General features: G+C 36.5%; 1 protein-coding gene across 1 annotated transcript; it reads right to left on the reverse strand.

The window, feature by feature from the left end:
• Nucleotides 1-8,743: 8,743 nt before the first annotated feature.
• Nucleotides 8,744-15,152, reverse strand: LOC140144950 (arylsulfatase B-like). The gene is made up of 3 exons (XM_072166747.1): nt 15,077-15,152; nt 11,690-11,897; nt 8,744-8,930 (listed from the first exon to the last, which is right to left on the reverse strand). The coding sequence occupies exons 2-3, from the start codon at nt 11,781-11,783 to the stop codon at nt 8,797-8,799; spliced, it is 228 nt and encodes a 75-aa protein (XP_072022848.1). The 5' UTR covers nt 11,784-11,897; nt 15,077-15,152; the 3' UTR covers nt 8,744-8,796.
• Nucleotides 15,153-26,980: the final 11,828 nt, after the last annotated feature.

Consider the following 26,980-nt stretch of genomic DNA (forward strand, 5'->3'; position numbering starts at 1 on the left):
TCTGTGTTGTATTTTAAGGGTTGGTCACCCACCTTGCACAGTATTTTTGTCGGACCTGAGAGCACATCAGACATACCAAATTGCATTTTGAATACAAGGAATGTCCTTCTGATATAAAATAATTTTGATTTTTTTTAATTCGCGATACAATAAAAATGTTAGGTAAATTATGCATATTGAATTTTTTTTTATTTTTTGACATATTACAGTTAATTTAATAAATCTAATGATGTGTACTTACAGTGTATGTACCTGGGATGAAAAGCCGACCACTAATCAATTAATTAATGTTAATTGAAAAATTTGACCATTCATAGTGAAGATATAGATTTTTCCCCAAAAGACATTAGGTGTTTTGGTGAAAAAATCTATATCTTCAATACGAAAGGGCAAATTTTCATATGGACGGCTTTTCATTCCAGCTACATACATTTTAAGTACATATCACTGGATTTATACAATTTACTTTTGAGATCTGTTAAATTTCAAAAATATCAATTTTTAATCATTTGCCATAAAATTTGTATTATATCGCAAATTTCAATATATGTCTGATGTGCTCTCAGGTCCACAAAAATATGTGAAAACGTCGCTATTTGAACCCTTATGACATATAAAAAATATCGACATCTCACTATTAAACCCTAATTATGGCAACACCCATGTGGTTTGGAACAACACTGACCATTTATACAACTGATCGAATTTAATATGAAAGTAAATTTCATTTTAATAAACTTTCCTTGTGAAGGTGAAGTTTCATTTTCGCATCATTTAACTTAAGGTGAGACTTGTGTTAAATTTCGAAAAAATTTCGAAAATATCTGGCAACACTGTGTGTAAACATGTTTTCCCCAAACTTAAGTGTACATTTTTTCATAAGACCAAATATGTATCATTTCAACATGGTGAAGTTGATGTTTCACTTCCACATATTTGGTAAGGAATGCATACCATGGTATTTTGGTATTTTTAAAACTTGTAAAAAGTTCAAAATAAACACATCTCGCTATTTAACCCTAATTATGGCAACACCCATGTGGTTTGGAACAACACTGACCATTTGTACAACTGATCAAATTTAATATGAAAGTAAATTTCTTTCTAATAAACTTTCATTTTCAACCTAAGGTGAAACTAGTGCTGAATTTTGACAAAATAGGACAATATCTGGCAACACTGTATAAACAGATGTTTTTCCCCCAAGCTCAAATGTAAATTTTTCATAAGACCGATGTATCATCTCAACATGATGAGGTCGATGTTTCATTTTCACATCTTTATTTTAGGAATGCATGCCATTGTATTTTGGCACTTTTAAGACTGAAAAATAGCTGAAAAAGCTGAAAAAAAGCTGAAAAAGCTCAACATACGTTGAATTTTGAATTATGTGATAATATCTGGCAATACTGTATAGAAGGAAATATTTTCCGAACTCAAATTTAAAATTTAAATTCACATACCAAGTGTTCTTAGGTTAATTTTTAACCTTAATATTGCGTTCATTCCACAATAATTTTAAAGGTGTGTACTATTTTTAAGACTTGTAAAAAGCTGGAAATATCTAACTATTGTCATATTAAACGCCAGCTATGGCAACACCCATATGGCTTAGAATAACACTGACCAAATATGAAATTAACTTTCTTTCTAAAAAGATATGTTCCATATGAAGGTGAAGTTTCATTTTCATATCTTTTAACTTACGGCGAGACTTGTGTTGAATTTTGAAAAAATAGGAAAATATCTGGCAACACTGTATAAACTGATGTTTTACCCCCCGATCAAAAATAACTTTTCATAAGGCCAATGTATCATCTCAACATGACGAGGTCGATGTTTCTTTCTTTATTATAGAAATGCATTTTGGTATTTTTATAACTTTTAAAAAGTTGAAAATATCCACAAATCACAATAAAACCCCAATTATGGCAACACCCATGTGGTTTAGAACAACACTGACCATTATAACTGATCAAATTTGATATGAATAAAAACTCTCTTTCTAATAAATGTTCCTTGAAAGGATGATGTTTCATTTTCACATCATTTAACCTAAGGTGAGATTTGTGTTGAATTTCGAAAAATAGGAAAACGTCTGGCAACACTGTATATACAGATGTGTTTTCCCCAAGCTCAAATGTAACTTTTTCATAAGACCAATGTATCATCTCAACATGCTGTGGTCGATGTTGAAATCGGAGCACTACCATATGGTTTATGAGCTATACAAAGTTGGTATATTTTCATACTTAAAAAAAAATTGAAAAACACCCCTATTTCAAATAAATGGTATAACCCACCCTGACATCTGGTGATTATTTTTATACTTTCAATGCGGCATCTAAGGTTTGACCTATTCATGCCTTATAAAGAAAACAGTATATATATATTGTGTATATTAGTAACACTGGCTTCAAAACTTGAAAAATTGACTGCTGAAAAATGCAAAAATTGTGAAAATAGGCCTAAAATGAAAATTTGGCTGTTACCATGGCAACGGGGATATTTTTCCCAAATTTATTTCATGTGTGTTTGTTCCAGGTCAAGGTGCATCAAATATGAAAGTTTAAAGGAAATCCATTTTTTGACCGTGGCAAACATTTTTAAAAAATTCTCCAAAATAACAGATAATGCGTTAAAACTAGCCAACTGCGATCCGGGACTGCGATAGAAACCGTGGAACGAAATCCAGTGAAGGAAATAAGAATATTGGGACAGGGATGATGAAACAGATGATCGTCTGAATATCATTGTTGTATTTCTAATTGAAAGTTAAAAATTTGAGGAAAAACATCGAGAAACCAGGTTTTTCGAAAACCTAGCTTATCGAATTTGATAAATCAGGTTTCTCGATTCGAAGGAACGTTTCTGGTAAACCTAGTTTATCGGCAGAGAAATAATTTTTTATATATATAGAAAAATCAAGTTTTTCAAAAACTTAGTTTCTCAATTTGATAAACCTGGTTTTCTCTTCTATTGTGCAATACACCCAGCCAGTACACGTAAACACGTTATAAACGTGTTATAAACGAATTTTGGTTTTGGTCACTACGTTTAATAATAAAATAAAATTTAATTATATGAAGGTCATAAAACATTTAAAAACATTTTTTAATGTTGTTAAAATGTAATTGGCAGGGGAAATATGTTATGCAAACATTATAGCTCTTTAAATAACATCATGTTAGAATATTTTGCATGAAGTTTTAAAACTGTTTTCTGAACGTCATTAAAACGTTTTATACACGTTTTGTGTTTGCTGTGAATCTGTTGTATTGCGCGTATTTTGCACAGTGAAAGAAAGAAGCCTGTTTTTGTTTTGATTTTTTTTTCCAAATGGATAAACCAGGTTTCTAAAATTCGATCAGCAAAATCCGATTAAAAAATTATGTCAAGCATATCTAGGCATTAACAGTTAAAATCTAGAAGAATGTGATAACGCTGACGACACTACTTCCAGGCACAAGTGACCTGGTGAAGAGATCGTTACCATACTAAACCTGCTTTTTTTTCAAATGGATAAACCAGGTTTCTAAAATTCGATCAGCAAAATCCGATTAAAAAATTATGTCAAGCATAACTAGGCATTAACAGCTGAAATCTAGGAGAATGTGATAACGCTGACGACACTACTGCCAGGCACAAGTGACCTGGTGAAGAGATCGTTACATCCCTAGATAGGTCAAACTATACATTTTCTTAATCCTTATGACTGGTGGATGTTTTGGTAACATCTAACACACTTGAGCATATTCAAAATATGTTCAACGACATCTATCAAATGAGGTCTAATTCTGCGAAGATTAACTTGGGGTACCTTTCATGAACACGAGATTTGCCTCAGACAATGGACTATCTGTTGTTCATCGTAATCACCACAAAACACACACGCATTGACAAACATTTAGTCGGCCACATCACATACTGTTCTATACGAAAACGGACAAAAGTGTTTCACATACAGAGCTATAAAATACTGGTTTTGGATATAGCCTCAAACTTACTTATTGCTAAATTAATGCATTGAGTGTGTAATAAATACTGCTGGTTACTCGGTGTTTGCTGATTTTGACTATTTCCCGACGCGTCAGTAATGTGAGCAATTATATTGTTTCCCAAAAGTTTATCTACCAAAAAACGTTTCAAAACGTAAAAAGGAGCCAAAGTTTAAAAAACTTTCCTGTGTGGCTTTTCACCCTTTTTTAAACTTGGTCCCATTTAGTAAAGTAGTAATAACATGAAGAATGAGTCCTAATTTTTACATGCAACAATGTGCTCTTAGAAGTTTAAGACTGTTCGAAAGCGGTGCAATATGACGTAGTCTATGTATTATCAAAAACATTTCAAGGTTTTATTATATTGCGTGTTCATAAAGAGTAGTAGAGTGACTGTGTGTCAACCTGCTACATATAGGCCCTACATCTGTACATAACTAGGCGCAGAATTAAACACAGTGAGTATTTGCTACTATTTCTTAAATCAAAATACATTATAACGTCTATACGGAAAACTTCAATTACGCACGAACATTAATTCATTTGCTCTACAAAATAAACACTGACAACTAAGAAAACCAACAGGTAGCCTATAGATGACTTCGTATGGGTCTTTAGAAACTTTCATAAATGGGACCAAGTTTAAAAAAGGGTGAAAAGCCACACAGGAAAGATTTTTAAACTGTGGCCCCTTTTACGTTTTGAAACGTTTCTTGGTAGATATTAATTCTTTTTTTGAGGTAAAAAAATATTGCGCGGTAAGTGGTCCTTTGTGGCCATGCGAGGCGAACTAGTTGGATATCCATATTTCGCGGTTAATGGTTCTTTGTAGCCCTGTGGGGCAAACTAGTTGGATATCCATATTTCGCGGTGAGTGGTTTTTTTAAGCTCCGAGGGGCAAACTAGTTGGATATCCATATTTCGTGGTTAGCGGTTCTTTGTAGCCCTGCGGGGAAACTAGTTGGAAATCCATATTTCACGGTTTGTGGTTCTTTGAAGCCCTACGGGGCAAACTAGTTCGATATCCTCATTTCGCGGTTAGTGGTTTTAACGACCCGTAACCACCCCAATCAGCTGCATACCGCATCCAGCTATTTTAATTATCAAAATACTAGTTTTTTAATGCTATGGTATAAAAGAATTATTAAAAATTAATAGCTGAACCCAATAGTTCAGCCAGGACTGGAAACGACATATTGATGACTTTATATAGAGTGTATCCAATAAACCCAAGCGGAACGAGAGTTGCTAAGTAACCGCTATCCGAACCATAAACACACATGCATGATCAGACAACGAGTGTTCAATTTCCTCATAGCATCCCACGTTGTACACAGCACCTGGATTTTTAGGTGAATGGGCTATTTGTGTTCCTTTATATAATTGTAATTCTCAAAATTAAATATATCACAATTTTAACTTACGATTTAAAAATCGTTACTCCCAAAATGCAGTAAAAATGTATCCAGAGCCAACAGCAATGGTCGCTAATTAGTGTATTTAATTTCAAGTTAGTGTATTAAAAACAAAACCTGTGGTTTACTTCAAAACAAATCGAATTTCCTTGTAATAGCAACACCATATGGGATACTAGAGCACGCGCAAATCGTAATAATTTGTAGAATAGAACTTGGTGGTATCTCACATGATAGTCGTACTATGCTTAGCCTGAGTCGCTCGGCCTATCTCGAACAAAATCGCCATGCGTAGCTATTGAAAACGAGAGGATTCGCCGTACTATCACGGCAATTTTTGACACGAAGATATAGGATGATAACGCTGTGCGCGGCGTCTTATAACTCTGCTGGGTCTTTCGATCAACTTATTATGCGTGTTTAGTCAAGTGAGGATAATAAAGCATACACGGTTTGGTAATGGTGAGGATGTTGCCATTTTTGACGACTTCGATGATGACGTTTGGTAAGCCCAAATGAATCAATAAAATCGTGTATAAGATATTTGCGGGGATATTTAAGTGGATTGCAACAATTTAGAAAATAAATGGGCACTTCTGGGTTGGGTATTATAGATTCTATAGAATTTAAGTATGATATATTTTCGATGGTAAATATATTTTCACTTTCAAAGTTAGTAGTTTTCATAATTGCAATTTGTTAATATTATATAAAAAGCACATATAAACATATATTTGTAAGAGTATGGGATCATTTTGAAAAATTAATAATTGCGAAACGCCGGCGGTAGAGACCAGCAATAAATGTGTATTTCAGGAATTGCCGCGATTCCTGCAGTAGTTTTTATGAATAGAACGCAATAGCGGATACAATAGCGAATTCAATAGAACTCTATTTCGGGTAAATGAACTTCGTTCGTCGCGCTGCTAAATTTCACTTTCTTATTTTTTCATTAACTAACCGTTATTTCATTAACTAACCGTTATTTTTTAAACGGTTTTATGCAAATCGGAAGCAATTTGAGACTGTCTGCCGCATGGTGTATATCTCACAAATAAATAAGGCCTTGTTCAAATGGGTGATGGATCAAATGGGTCTTGGGTGACAGCGATGCTGAAAAGGGGTATTAACGGTTCCTACATACGCGTCACTTCCAAAGTGGGAGTGCCCGCGGGCTTTGTACCAGCATTTGCGGGTGTATTTCCAACACGATTAGCAGGGTGACTCGTTAAACAAAACAAATAACTAAAACTACTATTAGCAAGCTTGTCTAACAGTGGACTTCGGGTATATATATATAAATGCGCATTTATAAATGCGCACGTGACATCTACAAGTCGACATACCGTGTACAACGATGTAAGGTACCCGGATGTGCACAAATTCCACACGCAAAAGTATAGGAGAAAATGACAGGTTACAAGGAAAATTGGTTTTGCAAAATAGTGGCATTGATTGCAAAGGGCAAAATAATTTGACCTGAAACATAAACTTTATTTGGATTTTCCATTTTTTTGGAAAAAAAAAATTTATGACGGAAAAAGCTAGATATAGCTGATTTAAAAAGTTATATTTCATTATTTCCGTGCTAAATGGGCGTGGGCAATTAAGCCATATTGATGACGAAATGTGATTCACTGGCATTAAGGTCAGAACTGGGTAGCTGCTGATGATGTTATTTGATAATGTTTGCACATAGGGACATTAGAGGACTGTCATTTTCTAAAGAAAGAAGGGGTAATGGATTTATTTATTTGGGAGTCAAGATAAGTATCCCCCGTAGCGCCGCCAATGAACATAACTCTGACCCTAATTTTAACTCTAATTATAACGTAAATTGAGGAAACTATAACTTTAGCCCTTTTCGGTATAATGACCCCTCTCAAACTAATAATAGGCTAGATGTCCCCTGCCTGACCTCATCAATTCTGACTTACTCATTCGCTCGCAAATGGACAAAAAACAAATTCAAAATGTGTTTTTAAGCACCTTTTGTGTCCCCCATGCTAAATCGGTAATCTGTACACCCTTTGTCACCCTTTGACGTACAATTTAGAGTATAAACACGTAGATGACTGTACATGATCTAATCATCCTGGCTGGAAGATGTTGAGGAAGACTCATACTATACATCACGCTCATACGTTATATGACAATATGACGTACAATCACGTATGTCATGTATGGTTTGGAGGTTTATTCAGCTAGTAAGTTAGATCTTGTCATAATACATTATTGTCATGGTATATTGTAATTGTATACGTCAATTTTGTTCAGTTTGATTCAACCGGCTTATAAAGTTTTACTTTACACGGAAGGGGAAAGTTAGCAAAAAACAATTAATTTATGAATGTAAAAGGGGGGAGGGGTGGTTTTGGGGGAAGGGGGGGGGACAAATAATATTTATAAAATTATAAGTAAGGCGAGAAAGAGAGAAACCCTGTTTTACGGGCGAACGGACCTTTCAAGTAGGGTCGGTCGGTCGGTTGGTATTTTAAATTTTTTTTTTTAAATAACCCAAAAAATCACAAAAATCTGTAAATAAATTTCAATTTGAAAAAATACAAAAAAAAATTGTCCTGAAATTTCCGAAATTTGGGGTTGGCATTCAGTTATACAGGAAAAATTTGTTTCCCAATTTGTTCAAAATAGAACAGGCTTTTCGTTTTTTCGTCAAATAAATAAATAAATAAATAAATAAATAAATAAATAAATAAATAAATAAATAAATAAATAAATAAATAAATAAATAAATAAATAAATAAATAAATAAATAAATAAATAAATAAATAAATAAATAAATAAATAAATAAATAAATAAATAACAAATAAATAAATAAATAAATAAATAAAAATAAATAAATAAACATTAGTTATGTTTGTACATGAAAGGTGCTTGTGCAATAATCATGATCCTTTGATATCCATGATTTATCCTTGCAAATTTATAGCATCGAACCTCCAGCCAATGTTCCTTGCCAGTGCTAGCCACGAAACAAGGTCACAACTGTAGCCACTCCTTCAATGGTCGCCATTTCAGTGATTGACATTGATGTAATGCAAAATATGGCGCTGGCTATTATCTGGTCACGTGCGCATTTATAAAAGCGCATTTATATATACAACCGAAGTCTATTGTCTAAAGCTATCATCTCAATTTAAAAGTTCATCTCAAAAAACGCATTCTGCATTAGGTTTTCTATTTGGGAAGGGCTTTGAGACGAACTATTAAATTAAGATGGCCTAATCTTTTATACTCACCACATACCGTATAGTCTCCACAGATTGAATCCGTCAAGAGGCTTCGTTGTTCCATTTAATGACCCCCAGCGAGGCCCTGGACAAATGTAGGAAACCAATCAGTAACATGCATCAGCTCATGACTAACACGTCCCCTGGAATGTGGTGGAATTAATGGGTTGTTTACGAATCCAACACCACGGACTCCGCCTTCCCAGAGTGTTGCTTTCTGGTCCACGAAGCGGCCAGTTGTTGCCGACGCTAGCTCCGCCATTATCTGTTGAAAATGAAATTTACTGACTAAACAGTTTGGAGACAACTAGGGATGTTTTTGAAGGGTCTCTCACAACCCTACATGTAATAATAACCCCCTATTTCTCTCTCTATCCCTATCTCTCTAACTCCTCCTCCCCCTCGCGCCCTCTCTCTGCCTATATCTCACACCCAAACAAGCCCAATTCTTAAATGTTGATTCGCGAATCGTATACAACGAATCGTTTACCTGGGCACCTTGGGAGAACAATGCTAGTGCATTGAAAGGTCAACCCAGGTTGTAAATAAGAATAAAATAAAAAATAGTGTAAAGCTGTGTTTCCAAATATTTCCGAAAACAAAGTGTTTGTGGCCCGGGGCACTCCAACTTCAGAAGTGACGGGTATGTGCCTACCGACGTTGCGAAGTAGGGTCTATCGGTACAAATCGTTGCTTTAAGGGGTTATTGGGTACAAGATAAATGAAAAAGGGGTTATTGGGTAATTTTGAAGAAGGGGTCATTGGGTGTAAAAAATATTTTTGTTCCAAATTTCCCACATTTACAATACAAATTTGCTGAAATAAGAGAATTTGAAAGCTTTCGTAATATTTTGTCGCATTTTGATGATACAATTCTAGAAAAAAGAAGGTCATTTAGTATCCGCACCTAAAAAGTGGTTATTGGGTAGGAGTAACCTAAACTAGAGGGCTGTATATTTGTACAAATACAGCTATACCCGCATGTTATCGGTGTCCCAAACTTACATTGTACAGTCCTTATTTGCTGAGGACTTAAAATAAAGAAATTGTAAAAGGTCGCCCAATTCATGGAAAATGTAAAAAGTGAAAAGTCCAAGTCAAAAGCTTTATCTTAATGTAGGATGCACTCTTGTAGCACTTAAAAATAAAAGAAATTGTAAAAAAAGTCGCCGAATTGGGAGAAAAATGTTGAAAACTGAAAGTCCAATTCACGAGCTTTATTTTAATGTAGGTTGCACTCTCGAACCAAATAATTATAATAAAGAAATTTGTAAAAAGTCGCCCAATTTAAGTGCGAAAATGTGTAAATAAGTAAACTAGGGCCCATAATATGCTATATCATGGGGCTCATATATATATGTACATAATATAATAATACGCTATTCCCTGTAGATCTGTCTCTTGTGTTGTCTGTAGATTTGTCTGAAGATATGTCTGTTTGTCTGTAATCTGCTAATGTGAGGCCGTAGTAGGTTGTACATGGGGCTCAGACTCAGTGGGTGAGTGTAGTTCTGTCCTGTCAAGAAGAAGTTTATGTTCTTGTCATCCGACCCCGTGGCTCCTCTCCCCTAGGGGAGTCGCCAGTTCCTCTTACTCTCCATAGGTTGCTGTTGTCAGTCTCTCTTATCACCGTGAGGCTATGCAATATGATTAGGGAAAACTATTCCAGAGGGAGTATGTAAATTAAATGGAACAGCCATTTCAGAGGGAGTATGTAAATTAAACGGAACAGCCTATTTTGGAGCCATTTCAGAGGGAGTAGTATAAATTAAAATGGAACAGCCAATGGGTATGTAATTTAACTGGAACAGCCTTTTAACGCTTCACGCTGGTATTTCCAATTACCATCATCTATATTATAATACGGATCTTTCTGTGTATACTTGATTCATTTTCCCTTGGCAGTCGCGGGGGGGGGGGTCCTTTCGAATGTTCCAATTAGTCATATAGGGCCCAAACTTACGCTAGAGTGAACACGATAATGCGATTGATTTTTCACACGTAAAAATACGGCTAATTCAGAGAGAAAATCTTGTTTCTCGTATAGGGCCTACATTATAGAGAATTTCTTTTTGTTGGCCGGGCCGCTGAGCTACACATCTTTTCACTAATTATAGATACTTCATAACGTGTTCCCATGTTGAAAGTCGACAAGCTATTTCTACTTGCTTTAAAGAGAGCACAATTGAATGAAGACGATTTATTTGTGCTAGGATTTCATTTAATAATTATTTTTTATTTTAATAATAGCATACCCACAAGAACATAAGAAAATATTGTAAAGGCATTATACATATACGCACTCATGGCATAGGAGACAAACATGATAAAGCTAATCTGTTCTTTTCATTCTTGATCATTAACCTTTGAACATTTCACATGCATGGTGTTTGCCTCAATGCCTTCGGCAATCTCAGGCCATAGGCCTAGTAATTTAAATCGTGAAACCGTAGAACGATCTTTTGTCGGGAAGCATAGATATTAAATAAAATTGAATCCCATCACATCAATTCAAAGCTACACCATTTTTTTGAAATACTGGTTACCAGCGACTTGAAATGAATTGACAATACATGTGGGTGTGGGTGTTAGTAACAATATACTTCTCAGGTGCTATCTGTGTACGTATTCTGAGCCCGGGAGCTGCTTTATTTGATGAGAAACGACCGGCCCTTTGTTTTTAACATTTGGGGCCCCAAAGCCCATAATTATTTGACTTATGAGGCCCATGTACATATGTTGAAGCATAATTCTCTAGTTCTATCAGTAGACTCAAGCTGGACATTGTAGCTGCTTTTTTACTGAGTAACGGCTGCCCTATGTTTTTAGCGTTATTTCAGACCTTAGGCCCATATTATGTGACACATGTAGGCTCATATATTTGCTATCTGTCGACTCGGGCTGGCACACTGTAGCTTCTTTATTTCTAAAGTTGAGTGCCCCGCCCCAGGTTTGCAGAAGTGTAGGTATGGTGAGAGGGTGGGGTGTGTGGGGGAGGAGGAAGGGGTGTTTTGCATATCTTACCAGTTGAAAAAACTAACACCGAGTTGTTCCATTTGTTAGTTTGTTTCAACGCGTCAACTATCCGACCAACAGAGTGATCCATATAAGACACCATACCCGCATAATTGCTGCGATTACTGTCAGATATATTCTTATATTTGTAGGCTGGGTCTTTTGGTGGTTGTAGAGGTGCGTGTACTGCTTGATATGAGACATAGAGAAATAAAGGCTGAAAAAGGAGGAAAACGAGATTATTCCAAATATTTCAGAAAGTGTCACATAGGCCAATATGATTTTTTCGAAAGAATTTAAGGGATCATTGTCATCATGCATACATGTGCGAAGCCAGACTCAATGCTCCCAATGGAAAAGATCATGTAATGTATAGATTATATTGGATACAGACTGCAAAAGAATTATGGTACTAGTACCAGTTATGTTTACCCCCTGTATATCCTGAACAAAAGAAATAAAAGTTCGCACAAGAAGTAACTCAGCTGTTATATATACGTTTATACATGTAGATTCAGAATTAATAATTGTTGTTACAATATTTCAACATAAAGAACGATGATTTATTTACGCGCATTTTGATACCCCATTTGACCAATTTTGTTCAATATTGACAATACAGCAGTGTTTTGAAAGAAAAATACGAAGATAATGGCGGGCTTCACGTGTTTATAGTGCTGGCATTATAACCAATTCGTATAACCATTGATCGCTGTAAACTGCAACTTTTAAATTCGGGTATTTTCTGTAAAAAGCACTACTGTGTTGTTAATATTGAACGACATTTGACGAATGGGTTATCAAACTGCGTGTTAATAAATCATCCTTCTCTATATGTTGAAATATTGTGAAAACAATTATTTGTTCTGAATCTATAGGCGTATTTATAACAGCTGAGTTACTTTTTGTGCAGACTTTTAGATCAGCTATCACATACTTTTGAATTTGGACATTTTCAAACTTTTCCACGGATTCACATACCAATCGATGATCTGTATTCGAGTGCTAATCACTGCGCATCATCAGTGAATGCGGCGTCTATTGTCATTGACAACATTTGACTCGTGGAACGGGCTGAAAATGAGGTAGTTTCGTAAAATTCTTTTAATTCAAAACGAAGCGGTCAATTGTCAAAATTCTAATGCTCTAAAAGTATGTAATAGCTTGATATATTCCTCAACCACATCGGTTATTTAGTTATGTTTGGTTTGTGCGTAAAATATCCAAAAATTCAGTTTCCGACAATAGAGTTTCTTTCAGGATCACCATGTTTGTACAGGGGGTGAAAATAACTGTTACCTCAATTCTTTTGCGGTCTGTATAATGTTTCCGTGCACTTTTCTTTCCTCCTTTCCTTCTCATTTTCTCCTGATCAGTTAGCTTCTCATTTTCCTTTATTTTCTTACTCTTTTCTTCCCTTCTCTTTCCTCATCCATAGTTGCGTCCTCGATATCCTTTTCGCCCTGCATTTTACTATTACTCAAAATGTTTTTAAAACGTCATAAACGTGCCTCTTTTTTTTTTTTTTTTCATTAACCTTTGGAATATTTCACATGCATGTTGTTTGCCTCAATGCCTTCTCGGCAATCTCGGCCATAGGCCCATAGTAATTTAAATCGTGAAACCGTAGAACGATCTCTTGGTCAGCATAGATATTAAATAAAATTGAATCCCATCACATCAATTCAAAGCTACACCCTTTTTTTGAAATACTGGTTACCGGCGACGACTTGAAATGAATTGACAATAGTCGTGGGTGGGTGTGTGGGTGTTAGTAACAATATAATTCTCAGGTGCTATCTGTGTACAAATTCTGAGCCCTGAAGCTGCTTTTATTTGATGAGAAACAGTACGGCCCTTTGTTTTTAACATTTGGAGCCCTGGGGCCCATATTATTTGACTTATGAGGCCCATGTACACATGTTGAAGTATAATTCTCTAGTTCTATCAGTAGACTCAAGCTGGGACATTGTAGCTGCTTTATTTACTGAGTAACGGCCGGCCCTATGTTTTTAGCGTTAGAGACCCTAGGCCCAGATTATGTGACACATGGGGCTCATATAGTGCTATCTGTAGACCTCAAGCTGGGCACTGTAGCTTCTTTTATTTACTGAGTAACGGCCGGCTCTTTGTTTCAGCGTTTGGGGCCCTGGGGCAAATATTATTTTATATTGGGGCATATGTATGTACATATAACAATGTAATTCTCAGGTGCAATCTGTGTACAAATTCTGAGCCCTAAAGCTGCTTTATTTGATGAGAAACGGCCGGCCTTTTTTGTTCTTTCTTCCCTTCTCTTTTCCTCATCCATAGTTTCGTCCTCGATATCCTTTCGCCCCGCATTTTACTATTACTCAAAAATGTTTTTAAAACGTCATAAACGTGCCCTTTTTTGGTTTTTTTAAACGTTATAAACGTGCCTTTTGCCCCCTTTTTTTCGGGTTAGATAAAGATCGTAAAAACATTTCATGTGAAAAAACACACTACAACAACATTTTTTAAAAATGTTATCAAAATGATGTCATTTGCAAAATATTTTTGGCAAACATGCTTGAAAAATATGTTGTCAACATTAAAATAATATTATGTTAGAATCTTTCCAGCACGATTTCAGAAATGTTTTGAATCTTATTAAAATCTTTTATACCCTTTATATAACCCTGGTTTCAACGTTTTTTGTAAAACATTCGTGTTTTGCTGGGTGGTTACGCTACTCAGCATAATACATTAACCTCTTCAAAATTGAAACATGTGATCAACATGATCAAGTCCGGTCCGACTGCCTACCTAGGAAATATTGCCAGGTTAGGTAGCATGTTGCCTGGGCAGGCAACATGGCAATGTTATAGGTATAGGTAACATGTATAATAGTATCAATGGGTATACAATCAGTAAGGTATGTTTTCATCAATTTTAATTGAAATAAAAAGATAATTTGCATATTTAAATTCAAATTTTCAAAAAACCGTCAGAGATTGTTTTGTAACTAAAATTATTTCCTCCCCGGTAATTTTTTTTCCGCCCGTTGAAATGTTTTATGTAGCCTGCATGTATGTAGCTTTTTGTGTGTTAAAGAAAAATTTCCCTCTGATCTTATAAAAATCACCATGAACAAATCAGGGCTTAGTCTGCCAAATTCGGAAGAGTTACCAAAATCTACGTTGCCAGCGCAGGCTGGTATGGTCTGGCAATTTCGTGGGCAGGCAGTCAGACCGGAGGATCAATGGTGATACGCCGCTGGTGAAACAGATAATAGCTCTAAACTTCTTTATGGTAAGTGACTTCATTATTGAGATATTCCATGACCTTAATGTTACAATGTGAGATTAAGGTCAGTGTCTTCATATAACGGGGTGTATATATGTCAACAGGAATAGCCCAATGGTACGTGCATACCTCTTGCTGTTCCTTGATGATGCTTATTGCACGATCAGTGAATATTGTGGTCGAGTATCGTCCCTTCCATTTCTTTTGGTCTTATCATGTCGTTTTCATTGCAAGTCATATCCAATGCCCGTACAGCGATTTTCACAACTACAGCCCGCTGAATGAGAAAAAATGATCACTGTTTCCAACCAAGAAACCTGGAGTGTGGTATGAATATTATCATAAAAATGCACAAAGGAAGTTGAGTAGTGAATAAAGAAAGATAGTTATCTTACAATTGACCTTTCGGTAAAATCCCATAAGCCTTTGCGAGTACAACCTAAATCGTCATCATTTGACGTCAGTACGCGTCAGGCCGATGCGTACATCGTTTAACGGACATCGATACTCGCATTACAAGTCGGCGTGACGTCAAATGACGACAACCACATACACCGACATACAGTATTAGACTGCTCCAGTCCTATAATACGCTGTGCATATTGAGGACTGACACACACCATTATGGTAGGTCTATGGGCAATACATTTGCGTTGGTCATTATTTAAGGTACATGTATTCATTTTACCAAAGAAAGATTCGAATCCCGTCTGTGAGGTAAACACGCTGCTTTGTAGAGTCCAGCACGCCATTTCCCTACCATATGTCGTGTAGTTTGCTTCCCGAAGTTTTTGTGGTAACGTAACTTCGTCCAATGGAAAACACAGCATGGCTGCGCATGTCCTATTGTTTGTGTTGATTTCCCATATGTATCTGGTGAAAATAATGATATTGGTTAAATATCACTTATTATGTATTATATTAGATTTCAAATGGCCGGAAAATTACAATTTCGCGGAATTTTCTCATAGTCAGAATCTCTCACAGTTAAATATAGTATTTTAGATGCTATGCAAAACAAATAGTTACTCGTCGTTTTTCCGTGTATCGTCCAGGCCATAGACGAATCCGACCGCGCACTGAAAGGGCGCCCTCTTACATCGCCGCCATTACGGGGACATTACGGGGGCTATTTGTGCAGCATAGCATAAGCACTCAACAACAATACTTATGTTTCATCTAAGGTTCACTTCGGTCGGTTATCATCAATCAAACTGCTACAGGGCTTACAGTAAAAAACAAAAATGTCCTATACCTTAATGGTTATGGAACAAAGGTGCCCCCCCATTACCTCACCGCCGCGACCAGTCGCCCTAGTGGTGACCAAAAAGGTATATAGTTACATTAGTTTTCCATCGTTTTCTGCCCTTTTTCCATTAATAATCCTTCTTGCCGCCCTTTGTCCCGCGCCCCTTTTCTTTAATATTTCTTCATGCCGCCCCTTCATCTTCAGACACTTTCGGGACGCACGATACTTGTTTATTTATGATATTTTTAATTCTAAAGATAAACGAAATACATTATTGTAGTGTAGAGGTGACACCTATTCAACACAATATTCTGTACTTTTCGTAGCACATAATTAAAAAACAAATGTAAGATTATGGAATTTCAAATGGTGTACATCGTCATCATCCCTATATTTTCTTGTTAATAATCATTGCTGTGATTGTAGGTCGAATCCATCTCAGTTCTTCAACAGCCTCGCGAGATAGGTCAAGTGACTCGAAGCTAACTTACATCACTTCTGGAAGAATAATGCATGATAAGGAGATACCACAGCGTTTCCATTCATCACCAGTAAAATTACACGGGTTTTTTTTTTTCGATCTGTGCATGCTCGGCAAATTCCGCCTTGCTGCGTTAAGCAACACAGGACAACTTCTGGTTTGTTGTCAGGTTTTGTTTTTCAATACACCACCATTGCAAGTTCAATACACCTAGCTGCGATTGCCGTGGCTCTTTCAATATCATTATTTAACTCCAACCTTACAGAAATGTTTTTTAAATTGGACCGATAATAATGTGACATATCTCAACTGTTTGAGAATCATAATCATATCAAGTAAAGGATATGAGACTACCATTCATAGCCCATTCAGACCCACGTGCTGACAGTACTTATTTCTCTGGCGATAGAATCACAAGGTTGTCAATTCTATAATTCAATAAAGCATATTAGTGAAACGCAAAACAACTTCTCTTTTGTTGTCTGCGTCAATAATATTAGAATATTGATTTAAATGGAATTGAATGCATCTCTACATGGCATATTCCATTTTGAGGGGTCCAATGGCAAATTACAGCAGTGTGTTTTAATTCTCTTACTAACATTTCTATAAAACAAAATTTCAAGATACATGAAATCGGTTCATGACCTTGCAATATTATGAATTTTGTACAAAATGAGTAAAAAATCATAATTTTTAGGCAATTTTAGGACATATAAAACATGTGTTTATAAATCATTCCTCCCACATTTTTATTATGTACTTGTTTTTTCCTCAATTGTCATGTGTATCAAATAAATATATTCTAAAGATAGATACTGGACCTTCATCAAAAACGGGTTTCACGTGTAAAACGTTAGTGTCCCCCATTTTATATTTATCATGAATTTGTAATTGAATGTATTTTCCATAAAATTGGTTATTTGGTTGTTATTTCACATTTTGCAAATGTTCTTTTGTACAAATCCAAATGTATTTCGGTATAAAGATCTTAAACATACCTCAATGACGTTTCGTTATGGGGGTTGGTTGTTATTTACTAGTTAAATGTTTAAGCCTTTGTATTATATTTAAGGTAAATAAAATAGATTAAGCAAAAGTGTGAAGAATAAAAAAAAAGTACATTGGTGAAATTGTTAATAAGTGCTTTTAGTCCCCCCCAAATATTTACATTGTGAAACTTCTATTTTTTTAATATTTAATAAATGTATATATTTACAAATTAAAGCTCACTTACGTATTGGAGCAGGTGTAGCAGTTACTTTATCAAATATAATTTTTTCGTAGAATAAAATTCAGTGGAAACAACTTGTTCAAGGATTTATTTGGGTATCTTAGATGAGAAAGCGTCATGGTCATGAAATAAAATAAAATTGACTAAAAATTGCTTTTGCTATTAAATATAGCAAGCAATTGAACTTTTGGCAGTCCTCTTTGATGTTCTTGTATTTACACGTGAAAACTCCTTAAATCATAGAAATTCACAATATTTTACGTATGTGTGTAGTTATTTTTGTGTTAAAAAGTTTCAAAATGTAAAGAGTTTGAAAAATAAGCATTCTAATCGAACACAAATAAAAGTACAGTAGAAAGGTTTTTTCTGTATCCAATTATGCTGGTACTTCACTCAGAAATATTTCAATTCCTCATCAGGAATTTTGATGTTGTGGTGTTTCTAGATGTTTGATGAAACGGTACCACTGTTTGGTCTTGATGACGTAAATCAAACTTCCTGGTTGCTGTTTTTTGATGAGTTGATCGTAGAGATCTTATCGATCTTATCGTCTTTGTTCAAGCGGTGTTCTGCCCCTACTTTATCCAGATTGCCTCCTTCAGCCAGCGTGTTGTTTTGTCTGTTTCTTGTCAATGATCTGTGCCTCCTCCCACCCAATTACGTGATTCTCGGCTACTATGCGTTCTGCTTATTGCTGATTTGTGGATTTCTGATGTTGAGACTTTTCTTTGAAGGCCTGGTAAAACTTTTGCACTTTATTTTGTGATCAAGATTCCTGATAGGAATTCGAAATACTACTTGAGTAAGTACCAGCATCTGAAAAAGAACTTTTTCTACTGTATTGAACTGTGAACGATCCTGATGAATCTGTTTCAAGAGTTAAGGAAGAATTACGGAGAAGGTACTGTAAAGAAAAAGCTCTGAGATTGTGAGAATATCGAGAAGAAGACATCCAGATTTAGAAACCATCGTATTTTTTACTCTACGTTGCCGTGATCAAAGCCTCACCCCACCCAGTTTACGTTTGAAATGTCCAATAAACACACAAAGATCGTAGTGATTTATATAAGGCAGAAAAAGATCTTTGCATGTGAGGAAGAATCAGAGTCATAAATAACAAACTTGATAATTTAGACTCGCAAGAAATCTCAATAAACCAGGATTTAAATGCCCGCGGTTTCCCAGACGATTTATCAAAACAAATATCACTGAGCATCTCGCCAAATCTCGCGAGAAAACATTCCAAGATGTCGCGCCCGTCAGCAAAGTAAATACGATCGTCTGGTGGAGAAAACATCGAAGCTTAACAAAAAGAGCAAGTTTTCCTTCATTGTCAAGCATTGCTAGTGGCGAGGTAGACCTCAGCGGTAAGTTGCTGAAACGGTGGGTAATAAACTTTAAAAGCTTCTTAATGTCGACGATCTAATGGAATTAGCCGTTTTATATTGTCCACGACGTACTTCACTTTGAAAGGCAATGGTATACCAACAGAAGAAATGTATGGCAATGGGCAGCCCTCTAAGTCCTATTGCAGTAGACCTTTTATGGAATGGCTGGAAGAGGAAGCTATAGCCACTGCCCTGCTCACCTGTAAGCCTACCCTCTGGAAAAGATATGTTGACGACGTTCTAGAGATCATCAAGCGTGGAGAAGTGGAAAACTTAACCGAACACCTCAACCAAGTAGATCCGACAGGTAGTATTAAGTTCACGTACGAGGAGGAATCAGAAGGCAGCATACCATTCTTAGACACTCTCATCATCAAGAACCAGATGGCACGACCAAACTTTGCATATACAGGAAACCAACCCACACAGACCAATACTTACAGTTCCAATCCCACCACCCACTTCATCACAAGTTAGGAGTAGTAAGAACCTTGCTCGACAGGAAAGATAGCATAGTCACTGAGCCAGAAGATCAGCACAAAAAGGAGTTGCACATCAAACAAGCCATCAAACAGTGTGGTTATCCGGAATGGACTATCAATAAGGTGAAGGAAGAGAAAGAGAATCCAAAACCAAAGAAAAAGCCGACAAATGACAGCAAAGAAAAGAACAAAGGTTTTGTTGTCATTCCCTATGTAGAGGGACTGTCAGAGCGCGTGTCCAGGGTTTTCAAGAAACACCGTTTTTTTTGTTCTTGTTTCAAACCTCACCGCACTTTACGAAATTTGCTTGTGCACCCCAAGGACAAACGTGACCCTTTGCAGACTGCTGAGGCAATTTATGAGATCCCATGGCAAAACTGTCCCAAAACATACATTGGTGAAACAGGTCGTTTGTTCGGCACAAGACTTTCAGAACACAAATCAGAAACTGAGAAAATAAGTGCAAAAAGCTTTACCAGGGCTCAAAGAAAAGTCTCAACATCAGAAATCCACAAATCAGCAATAGCAGAACACGTAGCAGCCGAGAATCACGTAATTGGGTGGGAGGAGGCACAGATCATTGACCAAGAAACAGACAAAACAACACGCTGGCTGAAGGAGGCAATCTGGATAAGAAGTAGGGGCAGAACACCATGAACAAAGACGAGGGGGCTTACAAACTCGATAAGATCTACGATCAACTCATCAAAAACAGCAACCAGGAAGTTTGGTTACGTCATCAAGACCAAACAGTGTTGCCGTTTCATCAAACATCTAGAAACACCACAACAGAGTGATCAAGATTCCTGATAGGAATTGAAATATTTCTGAGTAAGTACCAGCATAATTGGATCTGAAAAAGAACCTTTTCTACTGTATTGAACTATGAACGATCCTGATGAATCTGTTTCAAGACAAATAAAAATAGTTTAAACAGTAAAGGCAATTTATGAATTTAGGCCCAAAACACAAATTGGACCCCTCAAAAATGGAATATGCCACATCTGAGTTTTTACTACATCACTGAGCGATAGCGATCGGTTTCTCCTTTTCTTGTAAAGTGGCACTTGATGGTGCTATTACAATTCCACGCGATTCATTGCAGGAAAAAATAATTATTTACCTGCTGTGGACGCTGTGCGGTGTGTGCATGCACTATGTGGGAGACAATAGAAACTAGAGCTGCCACGAACTAAGTTTTGATGACCTATGCATGACCTTTGACCTTAACCATTACTAACAGTTTAGTCATTACATTTTTATGGTAACCAAAGAAGGAAATTAGTGACAGCGTGCTAGGTACCGAAGATTAGCGTTATTAGCGCTACAACGCCATATCGTGGTAATTAGCGCTAATAGTAGGCATATCACCCCAGAAATAAGCGCAGCAGAAACACGTTATTTAATGTTTCTACATGAATGAGCTTTATTAAAGTATCAAAAAAAAACAAAACCGGAATTGAAATCGGTCAATGCATTGTGATGTAGTGTCAATTTTAAGATGCTCATAAATGGAATTAAAACCTGTCACAAATGGTTATAATGACAAAATTGGCAAAATTCGAGATTTTGAAGGTTTATTTGGACCCTTGCTTGAAAAAGCAGCGTTAATTTAGGTATCACAGGTTAAATGCCTATCTTTCTGTACTTCGTTAAAGAAAACAAAATTTACAAATCTATCATTGAATAATTATAATAAATTAACCAATATGACTATTTTAGCTATTTCAGCCAATCTGCAGACAAATTAAAGGTGAAAAAATGACTAAGTTCAGCTAATTAATATGCAAAATTGATGCCAATAGAAAACCGTACATGATATCAGGGTGCGGTTTTTTGCACACATATGTATACAAAGTTATTTCAATTGATAACAAAAAATACACAAAAAGTAATTAATTATGCAAATTAGCTATTCATGATATTATTATGTAAATTAGGCATGAGTAATTTTGGGTTTTTTCAATATTTATTGAAAGTCTATTCATTCACCATAAATTTGTCAAGTATGAACCTGTTATGATGTTGAATAAAGAAACTGCAGTTAATTACTTAAATATAATACAAAAAATACACAGTTTTACTTTTTTTTCTGTAAACATGGTATGTGTCACCATTGCTCAAAGCTAAATCCGAAAAGTAAAAATAAAAATTCATTTGCAATGAGACTTTAAATTAACATTTTGTTATCTGGATTAACATGGGAAGACAAATGGTAAAAGGAACAGCCATTCTACTGTATCGCGTATACAAAAATAGTATGGCTTTGGACACACACAATGGCTTAGAGCTATTGTGGTTTGGAAAACTGCTCCCTAAACATTTCTTTGATAATGTTTTGTTTTTAATTAGTTTTACTCAAGGCAAGGCAAGTGTTTCATTCTGTTGTCGACGGAAATAATTTACATGCTAAGAAATATTAATATTTCAGCTAAATGGTGGTAGGTCCCTTTATTTCAATAGGCCTATATTTACTGATTTATGAGCGATCTTCAAAAATCCATAAAAACAGTAGCTCTTAAACAAAACAATATTTTATTTTTGCGGACCCGATGGTAGCCTCGGAAAGTCTTCACACACCAAATAATAAAAATTTGGATAAATGAAGCATATGAGGAAATTCATTTTTTGACATAGATGTTTTCTAAAATTGGTCAACTTTGAAGCGCGCGCTTTTCAATTCACTGTTATGATTGCATGCACAGTGTGGCAGAATTATTGTGCAGCCACTGTGACATACCTACTAATAGCGCTATTAGCGCTAATTGCGCCCCTCTCACTGGGTCGCCTTAAATTTAGCAAATTATCGTCAGCGTGCTAGGTACTGATAATTAGCGTTTTTAGTGTCAAAACGCTATATCACAATTTAAAAAAAAATCCAACAACCCTTAACGCCGCACTGCGACAAAAATGCAAAAGCGACGAGCGATGTATAGACCTTTTTCCCTCTTTCCCATCATGCACTATTCCAGGGGGGTATGAGTGTCGAACGTTGAGCGACGAGCGATGTATAGACCTTTTTCCCTCTTTCCCATCATGCACTATTCCCAGACTTGTAGTGTGAGTACTTTTTCTGAGTACGAGTACGAGTACGAGTACCTTGGCCATGAGTACGAGTACGAGTACTTGGCCATGAGTACGAGTACGAGTACAGCAAAATTATAAAGCATGAGTACGAGTACGAGTACTTAGGCATGGGTACGAGTACGAGTATTGATGCATGAGTACGAGTACGAGTACAAGTACTTAGGTATGAGTAGGAGCACGAGTACAATTGAATACCTGAGTGGAAGAAGGGCCCAACTCCATCAAAACTGTTTTTGAGATATTAAGAAAAAACTTAATATTTGGACAAGTTTTATAGACAGAATGTTTTCATCTTCAGGGGACCTTTAATACAAGAACATACAATATTACATACATTCGAAATTATGTATAATGTTTCCATGGCAACGGTAATACGATCTTAATACGAGATGGAGTTAGGCCCTTGTTCCACTAATATACTGCAAGTGCCAGTTCATGGATGAACAAAATTCCTCTTTAACCCAATATTTGTGGAAGAAGGACCCAACTCCACGGAGTTGGGGTTTCTTCCATGAAAACCATGATTAAGTGTATGTGGAAGACTATTAAGATAGTGGATTTTGGATCATCTTTCACACACAAGGAAGAACAGTCTGCTGGCAATAAAATGGTGGGTCTAACTCATTTGTGTAAAAAGTTGGGCCCAGGTATTCAAGTAGGGCCTGAATGGGCAAGACAAGAAAATACAGTCAGATCTTATGTGATAGTTTGATAGTAACAGCTTACAGGAAAACTATCATGAGTATTTTCTACGAGTACAAGTATTTTTTCATGAGTACGAGTACGAGTAGATTGGCATGAGTACGAGTACGAGTACAGCAAAATTCCAAACCATGAGTACGAGTACGAGTACGAGTACTTGGTCATGAGTACGAGTATGAGTAGGAGTATTGATGCACGAGTACGAGTACGAGTACTGAAAGATACTCGTACTCGAGTACAAGTATTGTACTCGAGTACTACAAGTCTGACTATTCCAGGGGGGTATGAGTGTCGCAAAAACACAATCTCCCCGGGGAGTACAGAGTTTTGTTCATTACATTCTGAATACGGGCATTTCGGCTGGTGCCTTCATCACAAAAAAGGAATCCCCGATCATCACGATAATGGCGCGCGATCACTAATACCTTTCGGGGGCAAAAAACAACATTTCTATGCCTTTTGGACATGGTGTCGTCGCCAAAAAAAGTTTCCTGCTATTGAAACCTAACTTTCTATACATTTTATAGACCTAACGGTGAAAAACTAATGACGGGACACGCAGTGATATTTTGTCGGCGTCCGTTTCACTTTTTTTTCGGAGATGAAAATAAGACGTCAACAGAATCTCTTACACAGATGTTCTGCATCGCTCCGTAACTGCATCACTCGTGTATTCAATAATTGCATAATTAGTAACATCTATGGCCTTTACGATAATACGCATATGTGACACGATCTGGCCCATGGGTGCCAAAGGAGGCATTTTTGAAAATTGAGTTACTATAATTAGTACATTATACTTGCAATTCTCGCTATTCACAATAAGAGCGCCGCCAGCGGTTTGCGATGTAATCGTGATGTATCATGGGAAAAGGTCGACATCCAAGTCCGCGCAATACGAATATTACCATGCTATTACATAGGAACTCGTGACAATATTTTTAGTTTGTCAATATAACGGTATTACATGATGCAGTCATGTCTACAGTAGAATTCATCTCGACCTTTGCAGGACTTAAACCCCATTAAAAGCTATTAAACCAAGATAACATTCATTGAAACAGCTCAACTGATTAAATCGGATCTTCTCTGGTTGTGCACATGTGTCTGTTTTTGCATGTGCGATATCGCAATAAAGCTGGTATTATAGCTTCAGTTGGGTAACCGATTATAAAGGAAACGGAAGGACACAATGGTATGTGGACCTTTGTTCACGAAATGAGACAATGCCCTGCTTTTTGTTAACCAGTATTCTTGAAAATGAGCAACATAATGATTAACAATTAGTGGGAACAAACCTTTAATTTAGCAGATAGGCGAGGTCTGCTTGTTTTCTGTTGACAAGGGCAGTCTTCAGTGAACGGCTCTTTTCAGAGCCACCAAAACTTACAAAATCAGCAGATAGGCGAGATCTGCTTGTTTCTGCTGACAAGGGGCAGTCTTCAGCAAACGGCTCTTTTCAGAGCCACCAAAACTTACAAATTCAGCAGATAGGCGAGATCTGCTTGTTTCTGTAGACAAGGGGCAGTCTTCAGCAAACGGCTCTTTTCAGAGCCACCAAAACCTTTATATCAGCAGATAGGCGAGATCTGCTTGTTTCTGTAGACAAGGGGCAGTCTTCAGCAAACGGCTCTTTTCAGAGCCACCAAAACCTTTATATTAGCAGATAGGCGAGATCTGCTTGTTCTCTGTTGACAAGGGGCAGTCTTCAGTGAACGACTCTTTTCAGAGTCATCAGTAGACTAGGGGCGGTCTACATGTTTCATTCTTAGGTACTTTGTCCTGAAGAAGTCAGAGCTACTCCTGACGAAAGCTTGACAGTTCTAAACTTGTCCGACGGCGAACCCGCTAAAAACCCACTAATTGTTATGAATTCCCGTCGTAAAAGCCTATCCCACAATTTAACATAATGATTGTTGACTTAACACAGTTTGGAAATAATTTCTTCATATTTTTGGTGTTATTTGTCGTTTACATATCCTTCCTAAAACACAAAAGTGCGACCCTCTCCAAACACCTAAATTAGCTAAAAATTTAGGACATGTTACAAAACTATATTTTCTAGAATTTCATAGAATAATTTAAATGTAGCTTGTACCGTTTTTTTTTTTCATCCTTCAGAAGTGAGCGGTCCGATACCAATATTTTCGGTCAAATCTCCATTCAATTAACACGGGGAGTTGGCTAGCTATGCCTTGCCCTCACTCATATTTGTGACTCTCGCCACAACTGAGCCCGGATGTCGCCAGTGCCACTATTGAGATATGCTCCATCGAACTTAACAATAAACAATAGGAAAGAAAGGATTTATTGACTGTTTTATTGATTTTTCACTACTTAAATGTCAAGTACTATAGACATGATATACATCATTTTAAAGCTAATTTCAAAATATTTGGTTGAATATCTCAAAAATGATGATTGGCGACATCCGGGCTCAGTTGTGGCGAGGAGTCACATTTTACAAAAGTGCGACCATTTCTGAACATCTAACCTAGCTGTAATTTTAGGTCATGTTAGAGAAATATATTTGCTAGAAGTTGCTGTAGAGGTCACGCGTCAATGGTGAGAGCACTGTGTATTGTGTATAGGAAAACGGACTGTAACTGCATGTATGACATGCAAATCGATAGGAGAAAATAACTTTTGCACATTTCAAATCACGTTATTTAGAATTCTTGCATATCGATTCAGCGATATAACACCTTTATTTTGACAAACCAACAAATATTATAAAATGTTTCTGTTCGTGTAATAGCATAGTAATATTCGTATTGCGCGGACTTGGATGTCGACCTTTTCCATGATACATCATTGATTACATCGCAAAATCCAGTTGGCGGCGCCGCCTTATTGTGAATAGCGAGAATTGGCTTACATTTACTGAAAACACCAAAGGCCCAGCATACTTGGTTATGAAATTTTTGATGCCTGCCTTTTCTTATGTATTTTATTTTTTTAATCCCTTATTTTTACCTATATCCCTCGAACTTCAAAATTTGCCTCCTTTGGGTCTCTCTATGGAATAGATTGTATCACATATATGGAATTCAGCATGTACCATATTGAGCACGTAACAATTGCAAAGACCGGCAAAGACCATCAGATGCACACGATCTATGAAGTTGATAAACTACATCATACCCCCCCCTGGAATAATTGCATTGCTTAGGATAGAGGGGAAAAGGTCAATTACAAAATGCGGCGATTGTCTATGGCTTTCTCAAACGCGGTAGCATCGCAACTCGCTCTCGTCGATCGATATAATTTCAACAACGCTTTCAAGGAACTTCCTTAAAAAGTACGTATTATACATACCTGATGTCGTCGGGGCAGCCATGAGTTGTGTTCGAGTCGGAGAACACATTGGTTGTACTATAATAATTTTTCTAAAATAACGCCCTCATAAG

Source organism: Amphiura filiformis, unplaced genomic scaffold (assembly GCF_039555335.1).
Source record: "Amphiura filiformis unplaced genomic scaffold, Afil_fr2py scaffold_102, whole genome shotgun sequence".
Taxonomy (NCBI): Eukaryota; Metazoa; Echinodermata; class Ophiuroidea; order Amphilepidida; family Amphiuridae; genus Amphiura; species Amphiura filiformis.

What these genes read in the sequence shown, in the direction of transcription:
- LOC140144950 (XM_072166747.1), bottom strand. Translation starts at nt 11,783, where the DNA reads ATGGTGTCTTATATGGATCACTCTGTTGGTCGGATAGTTGACGCGTTG. An exon ending in GGTGTTAGTTTTTTCAACTG is followed by an intron (nt 8,931 to 11,689) that starts GTAAGATATGCA and finishes CATTTTCAACAG; the next exon opens with ATAATGGCGGAGCTAGCGTC.